The sequence below is a fragment of the Sus scrofa genome, chromosome 7 (assembly GCF_054392235.1).
Source record: "Sus scrofa isolate SSC_HxYL_T2T_F1_AM1 chromosome 7, Sscrofa_HxYL_maternal_Yorkshire_Landrace_v2.0, whole genome shotgun sequence".
Classification (NCBI taxonomy): domain Eukaryota; kingdom Metazoa; phylum Chordata; class Mammalia; order Artiodactyla; family Suidae; genus Sus; species Sus scrofa.
In genome coordinates, this window is record NC_139389.1 from 37,651,080 (window position 1) to 37,663,937 (window position 12,858).

Genomic DNA, 12,858 nt, shown 5'->3' on the forward strand with positions numbered 1-12,858 from the left:
GGCGGCCTAGGGTGGCCATAGCTGCCACACCTTCCTGTCCCAGGTCCCTGGGTTGGTATCTGGTCCTCAGGCTCCTGGGGCAGCAGTAGGAGCAAAGGGCTTCCCGTCTGGGCCCAGCATCCCCCAGAGGAAGACTCTTTAGTCTGGGTTTCTGCATTTCCTGCTTTCAGTTACCCGACTGCCTGGACCTCTGCCTTCTGTGCTGTATTCAGTCTCCTAGTGTCTCCAGCTTTAGGCTGACATGACTCTTCCACATCATCTGCTTCTGCCTCCTTTCTCCTCGTTTTATAGACGAGGACGTGGTCTCAGGGATGGGGGATGATGTGTTCGAAGCTCTGGGCCTGGTGCCAGAACTGGAGGCCAAAGTCATGACTTGAGGGACTTTCTTCCTGGTGCAGGAGGACACCCCATCTTGCTTCCCATCTCTGATTCGCTCATCCTGACCCTGGCTGGCTGGCTGACCTCCTGATCCCCTGGCTTTGAGTCCTGTGCAGACTGAGGAACCTTGTTGTTTGCTGGTGTTAATCCCAGTTAGGGAGTCACTGCGTGACCCTTGCCAGAGTCACTTGGTGCCTTAATGTCCTTATCAGCAGGTTAAGTGGGACCTGAAAGGAAGGGCTTCTTGGAAAAACATGGATTGTGTACACTAGTGACTCTTTGTTATCTTTCAATGGAAAGGACTTTTCAAAAACTATTCCATTTAGAATAGATAAGCAATGAGGTCCTACTGTACAGCACTGGGAACTGTATCCATCTCGGGATAGAACATGATGGAAGATATTATGAGAAAAAGAATGTGTATGTGTATATCTGTATGACTGGGTCCTTTGCTGTACAGCAGCAATTGATAAAACATGGTAAGTCGACCATAATACTGTAATAAAATTAAAATAAAAAAGGTATTGCAAAAAAAATAGGGAGAAATTGTTTGATAAAGGTTTTGTGTTGAATAGGATGAGGGAGAGAGAACTCGAAGAAAATGAGAGCCTTGAGGCCAAATTGTTCTGTAATGTGGCTAATTGGAGAGGGGACTGCTTTTTCCATCTTTGTTCTTTACACAGCATAGCTGTTGGCTCAAATTCTGCTCTGCAGGTGGGGACGTGGATTAACTCGTAGGTTCTACTTTGATCTCTTTGAACTTGGAAAAACATTTGTTTAAGTTGTTTTAACAGATCTGAATGGTAAAGAGGAATGTAGCATTTTCAATGCTGGAACGTTTTGGTATGAAAAAAAATGAGATGCTTGGGTTAAATCTGCCTTGTCAATCTCTTAACCTCTTCGAAATTCAATGTCCCTGTGTATAAAAAGGGAGAAGCACACTCAGCTTCTGAGTGAGAGTTATGAGGATTAAGGAAGATGGCACTTGTGTCAAGTGCATAGTAGGTTCTTTTTTTTCTTTCTTTTTTCTTTCCTTTCTTTTTTGTGGCTGCACCTGTGGCATATGGAAATTCCTGGGCTAGGGGTCAATTCGGAGCTGCAGCTGTCAGCCTACACCACAGCCACACCAGATCTGAGCCGCATCTGTGACCTACGCCACAGCGTACAGCAACGTTGGATCCTTAACCCACTGAGTGAGACCAGGGATTGAACCTACACCCTCATGGAGACAATATCAGGTCCTCAACCTGCTGAGCCACAGTGGGAACTCCTGCATTAGGTAGGTTCTTCATCTGCATTAGCTTCCTCCCTTGCTAAGGGCTTGCCGTTTTCTGTTCTGTGTAGATATCTGATATCCATGTTACTGGAGAATCAGAGGACATGTCTGCAAAAGAGAGGCTGTTACTGTGGACACAGCAGGCGACCGAGGGCTACGCGGGGATTCGGTGTGAAAACTTCACCACCTGCTGGAGAGATGGAAAACTCTTTAATGCCATCATTCACAAATACAGGTACGGAATTTGCGTGTTTGCTTTTTTTTTTTCCCCTTAGACAACTAAGAAAAGTATTTCTTTCCTTTCCAGATTTTAAGATCACCTTTTATTGTTAGGGATGCAATGCATGTGTGTGGCAGAAAATTAGAAAATACAGACAAGTAACAGAAGTCATTGCTCAGAGGTCTTCTCTAAGCCTGGGGCATAGGCGGACACACAGAGCTGTGGTGGGTCTTTGGACTTTGCCAAAGACTTGCAGATGGGAAGCTCTGATACCCGGAGTCTGGGGGGAGGACCAAGGTTGTGTTTCGAGAGAACTGACCCGTAGTGAGAGCTCATGGGTCCCCACGTCGCTGCCTCCCTGCCCGGTGGCCCTAGTGAGTGGCTGGGGTAACCATGGCCAAATGTGGGTGGCAGACCATTTCCGGGTGATGTTGTTCACCTCGGAATCTGAGGGATGGCACTTACTCAGTGCCAGGTGCTGTCCTAAGTCGTACACTTAATCCTCACGACACCCCTAAAGGAAACCTGTCCTCTGCAGGTTCCAGGCAGAAACTGAGATCAGAGTAAATCCTTGCTTCAGATCACACAACCAGCAAGGGGCAAGTTTGAGGTTCAAACCTAGGTGCTGTTGAGTCCTTGTGCCTGGTGCCTTATAAAAAACTCAGTTCTGGAGCTCCTGTCATGGCTCTGCGGTAACCAACCTGTCTAGTGTCCATGAGGATGCAGGTTTGATCCCTGGCCTCGTGCTCAGTGGGTTTAGGATCTGGTGTTGCCGTGAGCTGTGGTGCGGGTCGTAGATGTTGCTCAGATCCTGCGTTGCTGTGGCTGTGGCGTAGACCAGCATCGGTAGCAGTGATTTGACCCTTAGCCTGGGGTCCATATACTGCAGGTGCAGCTCTAAAAAGACCAAAAAAAAAAAAAAAAAAAAAAGCAGCAGCAGCAGCTCAGTCCATGAAGATGCTTTATTTTTGGAGCTCTCGTTGTGACTCAGGGGGTTAAGAACCTGACCAGTATCCACGAAGGTACAGGTTCAGTCCCTGGCCTTGCTCAGTGGGTTAAGGATCCGGCATTGCCGTGAGCTGTGGTGTAGGTCGCAGACTCAGCTCAGATCCTGCATTGCTGTGGCTGTGGTGTAGGCTGGCAGCTGTAGTTCTGATTAGACCCACAGCCTGGGAACTTCTGTGTGCTGCAGGTGCAGCCCAAAAAGCAAGCAAACCAACCAAAAGCTATGTCTTTCTTGATCTGAGTTATTTTTCTTCATTTTGTGAAGATTATGTCTTTTGCAAAGATTATGTTGTTGAAGAACTGAGTTATCTTCCTAAATAGAATAAGCCTGAGCTATAACTCACTAAACTAACAAACTTCTTTGATTATAACAAAAATAATAATGATGTGGAGTAGTTAACATTTTGAGAGCTTTCTGCACACTTGCTGCTAAGTGTACTCCGTGTGTTAGCTCATTCACATCTCCAGGAGCTGCTGTTAACCTGCTTACAGGTGGGCACCCCAGGTTTGCAAGGTCATAGTGCTGCCATTATGACAGGAGACGGGTTCTCCCCCCGTCTGTTTGCCTGGAAGCCCAATTCTCCCACATCCTTTCCCTTTTATCCTTGCCATTCTCTCCCCCTTTTTTCTTCCTCTTTTTAATTTTGGAGACTTTTTAAAAAAATGTGAATTAGGAGTTCCCGTCGTGGCGCAGTGGTTAACGAATCCGACTAGGAACCATGAGGTTGCGGGTTTGGTCCCTGCCCTTGCTCAGTGGGTTAACGATCCGGCGTTGCCATGAGCTGTGGTGTAGGTTGCAGACGCGGCTCGGATCCCGCGTTGCTGTGGCTCTGGCGTAGGCCGGTGGCTACAGCTCCGATTCAACCCCTAGCCTGGGAACCTCCATATGCCGCGGGAGCGGCCCAAGAAATAGCAACAACAACAACAGACAAAAGACAAAAAGACAAAAAAAAAAAAGTGAATTAAATGAAATTTTTGGCGGGGGAGCATCGTGCCTGAGGCATGTGTAAGTTCCCTGGCTAGGGACTGAACCCACGTCATAGCTGCAACCTGGGCAGCTGCAGTGACACCACAAGCTCCTTAACCTGCTAAGCCACAAGGGAACTCTGAAATGAACTTGGTTTTTTACTGTCGTTTTAGATTTACAGAGAGATTGTGAATATAGTTCAGAGCGATTCCATCTATCCCAAACCGTTTCTCCTATGATGAACATCTGACAGTCCTATAGCATGTGTGTCACAAATAATGAGCCAATATTGACAAATTATCATTAACGAAGGTCCATACTTTTTTCAGATCTGCATGGTTTGTATCTGATGTTCTTTTTCTGTTCCAAGATAATCCCTATGTCCTCTTAGGCGCCTCTTGGCTGTGATGGGTTCTTGGATTGTTACTGTGTTTGATGACCTTGACCGTTTTGAGGACAACTGCTTACGGCTATTGCAGGGTGTGCCTCTGTTGGAGTTTTCCTTGTGTTTAGACTGGTTTATGGTTTCTGGGAGGAAGACCGCAGGGCTAAAGTGCCATCTTCATCACCTCCATCAGGGGTGCGTTGTTTTGGAGGCCCTGACATCTCTAAAGCTGTCACATGTCCACACCCAGGAGTCCCCTCCCCATCCTCCCTCCCCGCCCTCCCCCCCAAACACCATCACAGTCGGCTTTCTTTACAAAACTACGTTTCAGGAGAGGTGGGTGTGGGTTGCTGAGTTCGAAAGTAAATCCAGGATTGACGATTGACGTGCCAACACTTGTCCAGAATAAAGTGCCAGCGCTCCTTCGAGTGACTCGGTGCCAATAGGGCCCCGTGGTCACAGACTTTGTGACAATCACAGCAAACTTCCACGTGACTTAAAACACGAGGCTGTCAGAAGGTGGACACCCCTGTCCCAGGGGCGATTAGATCTTCTGAGACCAGCAGGTTGGTCTCACGAAGCATTTTGAGGGTGTGATTTGCTCCCTGCCTTGAAGGTTTTGAGGTGGAAGCAGAGTTTTTAGAGGCCAGCTGTTGTTGACTTTCTACAGCAATGGTCTCATACTTCAGGAAGATCAAGTGCAAGTAGACACAGACCTGTAGTGCGTGGTGCGTTTTCTCCTACGTACTCAAAGAAGCCAGTGGCCTGGCTGAGACCCAGCAGCTCCCTGCTCAGTGTTACTGAGCTCCGTTCTTTAGGAGACGATTTGGATCCTGTGAATGTAACTTGCTTTGAACTTTTACTTCAGCAGGTGATCCTTTAACATAATTGTGTAGCATTCCCTTTGAACTTTGATTTCCTAGAGTGCTTAGTTTTCCTTTGTTAGAATTTATAGTCGAAACACTGAATACCTGGTTTAAATGCTTACAAGATTTCTTTGCTGTTGGAGTTTTGTGAAGTTATCCTGTGCCCGAAATATGACTGTGGTTTCTTTTACCAGATGAAACCTTTCATCTGTAGAGCTGGTTTTTTTTTTTTTTTCTTTAAGTCCTTGGGCCTTTCTTTTTACTTAAAAAACAATTGAGTACTTTTTTCCTTATACGTGTAAGAATTGAACAGATGACATTGAATTAATTATAACCTAGTTTTCTTTGTGGATGCCTTGATTTACTCTGAAGACAAAAGAGGCAGAGTTGTGAACAATTGAGAAATTCCTCTGTAAGCAGATTTTTGGCTATTGGATGGTCATAATCACATTTAGAGACTGTTTTATTTAAGGGTTGTTTTTACTTGATAATTACTCTCTTAAATTTTGTAATGTATTTTGGGAGTTCCCGTTGTAGCACAGTGGAAACAAATACACCAGTATCCATGAGGATGTGGGTTTGATCCCTGGCCTCTCTCAGTGTGTCGGAGATCCGGCATTGCCGAGAGCTGTGGTGAAGGTCAGAGACTCAGCTCGGATCCCACATTGCTGTGGCTGTGGTGTAGGCCAGCAGCTGCAGCTCTGATTCAACCCCTAGCCTGGGAACCTCCATGTGCTGTGGGTGCAGCCTTAAAAAGCAAAACAAACAAACAAACAAAAAACCTTTGTAATGTATTTCAATTTGCTGTGAAACAATGCCCACTTAATTGGGCTTTGGGTTTTTTTTTTTTTTTAAGATAAAAAGTTTTGTTATTTGAATTTTATTTGACTTCTGTAATTCAGGTTCTCTGAGGGGGGCCCCTGGGTTTGGTTTCTACTCAGATGCCAAGTCTAGCCATTTGGGATCCTTTGTTGGGAAGTCCCCTGGGAGGGGGTGAGGACTGCGTAGGGAACAACCTCGTGGCTGGGTGGGGTGATGGGTGGAAGGAGGGGTGTGGTATCTCTGCCGTGGCAAGGTCCCCTGCTCTAGATAGTGTGAGAGATTCCTCTGCAGATGAGAAGGAAAATAGATGGTACCTGTCATTTAAAAGTAAGCCGTCATTACTTTGTGTACCATCGTCCCCCGCTACCTGCCGGGGATTGGTTCCAGGACTCCCTCGGATAACAGCGCCCACGGATGCTCAAGTGTAAAATGATGTGGTCCCCCGTGTACTTTAACCAACTCTATGTTATTTCTAATACCTAACGCACTGTAAATGCCCTGTAAGTGGTTGCCAGCACACCGCACATTCAAGTTTTGCTTTTGGGAACTTGCTGGAATTTTTTTTCAAATACTTTTTTGATCCATGGTTAGTTGAACGCCAGGCCAATGTACATAATGTCTTCTGAAGATTAAGGAATAAGATCTGAAGTGGAGTTCCCATCGTGGCGCAGTGGTTAACGAATCTGACTAGGAACCATGAGGTTGTGGGTTCGATCCCTGCCCTTGCTCAGTGGATCCAGCATTGCCGTGAGCTGTGGTGTAGGTCGCAGACGTGGCTCGGATCCTGTGTTGCTGTGGCCTAGGCCGGTGGCTACAGCTCCGATTAGACCCCTAGCCTGGGAACCTCCATATGCCGCAGGAGCGGCCCTAGAAAAGGCAAAAAGACAAAAAAAAAAAAAAAAAAGAAATATGATTTGAAGTGGGAAGAGTAATAGCATCCTTCAGATTCTGTATTCACATGAATACTGTCAACAGCAGTTAGTCTAGCCCATGAATTTGGATTGTCTGGCATATTTCTGTTGGTGTCCCACGAGACTACGACTTTTGAAAACAGAGAGAGTATTTGTTAATCCCAATGAACAGCACTTGACTCGTGTTCACAGCAACTTAACTTTCTAAGGTTCTGTTTCTGGAAAGAACTCTGACATGTAATAAAAGTGGAGAGAAATCTGTACAGTAAGACTGAATTATAGATGTTGTGCAATAAAATTCTCCATGAACATCAAAAGAAAGTCACAGTCGCCGAGCAGGTACCCAAGAAGTAGATGCAGGGTGTTGACCCTGAGTCACTTCGTGCCTGGCCTGGTTTTTGGTTTTTTTTTGGTCTTTTTGCCATTTCTTGGGCCGCTTCCGTGGCTTATGGCGGTTCCCAGGCTAGGGGTCTAATCAGAGCTACAGCTGCCGGCCTACCCCACAGCCACAGCAACGCCAGGTCCGAGCCGCATCTGCAACCCACACCACAGCTCATGGCAATGCCGGATCGTTAACCCACTAAGTGAGGTCAGGGATCGAACCTTCATCCTCATGGTTCCCAGTTATATTTGTTTCTGCCGAGCCACAACGGAAACTCCAGAGACATATGGAATTCTTGAAGAATTTGAGAAATTGTTACCCCTCCTTGGTGGGTAAAGAGCCTAAAGACACAACCAAGCAAAGCTCAGGAGAAGGAAGGATTGATTCCTCTCGAGGAAGGAGTCCACGGGGATCTTTCCCCAAAAGCAGCGTCCCCCCAGCCGCAAAACTGGGAAGGGTGCATGCTAAGGGTACCTGCATATTCATGAGGGGGCTTGAACGGCCACACAGTCCAAGCATGAGTTCACGGAAGTCCTGAGGGTCAGAAAAGGTGGACATCCTCCTCCTTTAGCTTCCAGTTAACCGGCGTTTGAGCTTTTCAGGCCACTCTTCACCATTGAAACAGAACTGAGGGTCTTTATAACTGATAGATTATCTTCGCTGTTGTTGCTTCTGCCTGATAACAGTAGTTTGTTTCTGCCTTCTTTTGTTCCTTAAGATCATTAATGGAGTTCCCATTGTGGCTCAGCGGGTTAAGGGCCCCACTAATACCCATGAAGATGAGGGTTCAGTCCCTGGCCTCGCTCCGTGGGTTAAGGATCCAGTGTTGCTGCAAGCTTCATTGTAGGTCGCAGAGGCAGCTCACATCTGGTGTTGTTGTGGCTGTGGTGTAGGCCGGCTGCTGCAGCTCCAACTCAACCCCTAGCCTGGGAATGTCCACATGCCACCAGGGCAGCCCTAAAAAAAAAAAAAAATAGATCATTAGTTACTGTGACCTGTTCAAGGACAAGCATTGTGGCCAGGCTCACATCACACAATGGCTTCTCAGGTCAAGAAAGCCGTGCCTGTTTCTCTTTCTCCAAGGATCCGCTCCCCGGTCTGCTTACAAAATGACTGAGTGGATAGTACCCTGTATAACTGTCATCAGTTAGTGAGAGGCAACATTAATTGTTTAACTTAGAATCAGCCGTCTATGAAAATAGCATCAGCGGCATCTGTAATGTAGTGAGGAAGATTGTAGGTAATAAGAGAACATTGAAACACTTAGTACCAGTAAGAGCAAAGTCACACATGAACTGTTGTGTAGGTTTTGTGTGCCGTGTTATCCTACAGAGGATGGAGAGCCTGGACCGTGCGGTGGATAGTGAAGTGATGGGATTTAGTGGAAGAGCTTACAAGGGCTGCTTCTATAGGTTCTGTTTAAATAGGTCACTGATAAATACTTTGTTTTTATTTTGTTATTAAGGTTGCACCTGCAGCATATGGAAATTCCCAGGCTAGGGGTTGAGTTGGAGCTGCAGCTGCTGGTGTACACCACAGCCATAGACATACAGAATCCAAGCTGCGTCTGGGACCTGCACCACAGCTTGTGGCAACCGCCGGATCCTTAACTCAGTGAGTGAGGCCAGGAACTGAACCCGCATCAGGTTCTTAACCCTCTGAGCCACAACAGGAACTCCAATACTTTGTTTTTATATTAAGCCACTTAGGAAATTCTGTTCCAAATTCCTTCTAGGAATGTCCATTTGCTGTGTTCAGTTTTTAATTGCAGAGGATTCGAATAATAAAAAATACCATATCCTATACTAGTTTCTACTTGTATGGTTTGTATAGTTTGCATAGTTTTCTTTAACACAGATTAAAATCTTTTCAATGGAAACCACAGCTGGTGAGAAATTTTAGGTAAATAAGCCTCACCTTACTTTTCATTCAGAAGAATAATCAGAAGGCTTGGGTTGGATGGACTTAGATCTGAAGGATGTCACAAAGCACTGGAGGAGTAAGTAGCTTAAAAGCAAGAGAGGATTGAAGCCAATTTACTGAGGACCAGGAGCCTCTGGGTCCTAGGAGCCACGAGCTGATGGATAAGTCATCAAAGCTTAAGACAGACAGACAGAGGGGTCATTTTCCTGCCAGCCAAGGTCTTTAGAGGTAGGATTCAGCTCAGAGCTCCATGCTATGATTTAAGTGTGCTCAGATACACAAGAAAATTGACATTTTCTTCTTCTATTTTTTTCGTTTCCCTAAGGGCTGTACCAGGCATATTGAAGTTCTCAGGCTAGAGGCGGAATCGGAACTGCAGCTGCCGGCCTACACCACAGCCACAGCAACACGGGATCCAAGCTACATCTGCAACACACCACAGCTCATGGCAATGCTGGATCCTTAACCCATTAAGCGCGGCTAGGGATCCAACCTGCGTCCTCGTGGATCCCAGTCGGGTTTGTTTCCGCCTCACCGCCGTAGGAACATTTTCTTCTGAGAGGAGGAAAGCTCTGACTTTCAGCGTGAGGTTCAGCCCCCACCTCGTCTGACTTTATTGTCTCTGTGTGGGGACACTGATCAACCCCCGGGAAGTTCCACCCTGGCAGCCCCCCAGAGTCGCTCAGTGTGAAAGCATTTCTGTCTGACAGGCAGGGACAGGCATGGGCGTCCCTGGGCCAGAAGGAGCAGTGCAGACTGTGCCCGGGCCCAGGAGCCTCAGGTGGCGACACGGCAAGATGCTGGAATGTCAGGACTGAGAGGCTGGGGTGCTTTGAGGAGAGATGATTGCTGCTCACTAGTTTCTGCTTGTCCTCTGCTTGTTCACAATTTACCCTGTTCATTGACTTAAATCGCCTTTTCAGGCTGCTGGCATTCTTTTCACAAGCATGTTTTCAAGATACTATCCCAGTAAGACTCGACATTTTTGGATGAGTTTGTATTCAGGAGCTTGACACTTAAATATTTTCTAATTAGGCAGCGAGATATTGTTCGCTTGTCCGAGTGTGTAGTTGGGTAGCGATTAATTTGTTGGTTGTTTGCATTTCAAATTAAAATTTAATGGGACGATCTGTTTCATTATGTTGCATGTTTAAAGATGCTGTCATCGCAAAGGTTAGACTGTGAGGCTATGGGCAGAGTCATTTAATACGACCTGGAGGCTATGATTCAGCCTCGTGTTGGATTCAGCCACACCTTACAGGCTAAACTGGGTCGGACTGGTTTAATACTAGGAGAAGGCCCTGTAGGGCTTGAAATGTTCCCAGAGGAAGTTGGATTAGTGATGACTTGGGAATTCTTTTTTCTCAGAACCTGGTCTGCCCTAGGCTGCAGAACCCAGAGGTATGAGGGTGTGTGTATACAGGCGTGTGCGTGTATGTGCACGTGTGTGTGAACAGGTAAGGTGTGTGTGGCCGTGGGCAGGCAAGGCACAGACAGAGCCCATTCCTTTTTTAGAAAGTCACAAACAGGAGTTCCCATCGTGGCTCAGTGGTATCGAACCCACCTAGTATCCATGAGGATGCGGGTTTGATCCCTGGCCTCGCTCAGTGGGTTAAGAATCCAGCGTTGCCATGAGCTGTGGTGTAGGTCACAGACACGGCTTGGATCTGGTGTTGCCGTGGCTGTGGTGTAGGCCAGCAGCTGCAGCTCTGATTCGACTCCTAGCCTGGGAACCTCCGTATGCCACACGTGCAGCCCTAAAAAGACCAAAAAGAAAAAAAGGAAAAAAGCAACCAATAACAAGAACAAAAAAGCAAATAGTAATTAACATAGTAAAACATTCCAATAGAATAAGAGAGTATGTATTGAAATGGGATTTCTTTCTCCAGATTCCCAGGCCCTTACCTCAGAGGCAGCTGTTAAGTTTCTTTCATTTTCTTCCAGAAATTTTCTCTGCATAGACTCTTATTTTGGGGGGGGAAGTTTGGTTTTTTGAGTTATCGTTTACATTTACACCTAAGCTTTAATGTATTTATAATCTTTTCTAAAATACAAATGAGAGGATAGTATATGTTATTTAACATTTTTCCCCTTAATATATTTTTGCACATCTTCTCATATCCACACAAATAGCTTTACCTTATTCTTTTTTTTTTTTTTTTTTTCCGTTTTTTTGCCATTTCTTGGGCCGCTCTTGTGGCATATGGAGATTCCCAGGCTAGGGGTCTAATGGGAACTGTAGCTGCCAGCCTACACCAGGGTCAGAGCAACACAGGGTCTGAGCCACGTCTGCGACCTACACCACAGCTCACGGCAACGCCGGATCCTTAACCCACTGAGCAAGGGCAGGTACCGAACCAGCAACCTCATGGTTCCTAGTCGGATTCCTTAATTGCTGAGCCACAACAGGAACTCCTGTACTGAATCATATATGTGTCTCTGTGCAGATATGTGAATGTGTCTGTAGGATTAGGTCCTAGACATAGAGTTTCTGGACCCTGTAAAATTTTAAGACAAGTCTAGACCTTGTCGGCAAAGAGGTGCATGGATACAACGGCCTTCTGCGCCATCTCTGCTCCACGCTGCCTTCAACAGAGAAACTTTTCCTCACTCATTTGTTGTGTTCTGGCAGATACAAGCCCCGTTCCTTTTTTTCTTCTTCTTTTAAAATTTACCCGTTTATTCATAAAATTAATTTTCTTCAGCTTTTCAGCTCTGTGCTGAGCTGACATGCCAGCCCCACCTGTCCCTCTGTTTGGGGTGCAGACTCTTTGTCTAAACATGTATGTGTTAGGAGTTGAGGGGAAAAAAATGACCACATAAATTGGCCAATTTCCAAGTGATGTGATCACTTAAGAAGTTAGAGTACTAGCAGAAGAGGGGTGTTGAGATAATAGATAAGAGGTTGCCTGCCGTGTGAGAAACCTGAGTTTCCTTCTGTCCCTCCAGGCTGCTGCTCACCCGCCAGTGACAAGGCTGGGATGACAAGGCTCGGGAGAAGATGGGCTCAGATTAAAGATGCCCCTTAACGCTACCCCGACACATTCTTCCATTCTTGTGTTGTTCTCTGATGGAAGTAGTTTAATATTTTCTCCCAGAGTAAACATGTTGATGGGTCACCCCCCCCCTCTTTTTTGCAGGGAAGGGTGTTATTTATCCTCTAGACTTACTTAAAATTTACTCACTTAAATATAGGGACCAAAGGAGCTCTTCCTTTATTAAAATCAGTACTTTCCTCTAAACTTATTAACACCTCTAAGGCTGTTACAGGGTTTGTGGTTTTGTTTTGTTTTGTTTTCCAATGGCTGCATCTGGAGCATTTGGAAGTTCCTGGGCCAGGGGTTGAATCTGAGCCGCAGCTGCGACCTATGCCGCAGCTGGGGCAACACCGTATCCTTAACCCACGGCACAGGGCCGGGAATCAAACCCCAGCGTCTGCCACCCAAGCCAATGCCGCTGGGTTCTTAACCCACTGTGCCACAGTGGGAGCTCTGGGTTTGTAGCTCTTTGTGCAGGAAGAGTCCTGATTCCTGACTTGTCATGTCCAGCATTGGGGTCTCATCTGGAAGTCTTGTCAGTGTGGCTGTGCAGTCCAGGCTTCTGTCTTCCCTTTCTGCCTTGTCGGGAGGGGGGAGTCCCTTTGCAGGAAAAAGAGAGAAGGATACTGGGAGTAAATTCAAGCATCTTGTTTGGAGAAAAGGGAAGGTTACTTTTATATCGTGT

The 12,858-nt window shown here is 46.3% G+C and overlaps 1 protein-coding gene across 41 annotated transcripts in view; it reads left to right on the forward strand.

The window, feature by feature from the left end:
- The window catches only part of DST (dystonin), a 488,220-nt gene that overhangs the window by 272,645 nt on the left and 202,717 nt on the right, over positions 1–12,858 (forward strand). For all 41 annotated transcript variants that reach the window (XM_084967821.1, XM_021098569.2, XM_084967788.1 and 38 more), the window contains one exon: positions 1,723–1,889. In XM_084967821.1, coding sequence (XP_084823947.1) covers positions 1,723–1,889 — 167 coding nt within the window. The remainder of the gene's footprint in view (positions 1–1,722; positions 1,890–12,858) is intronic.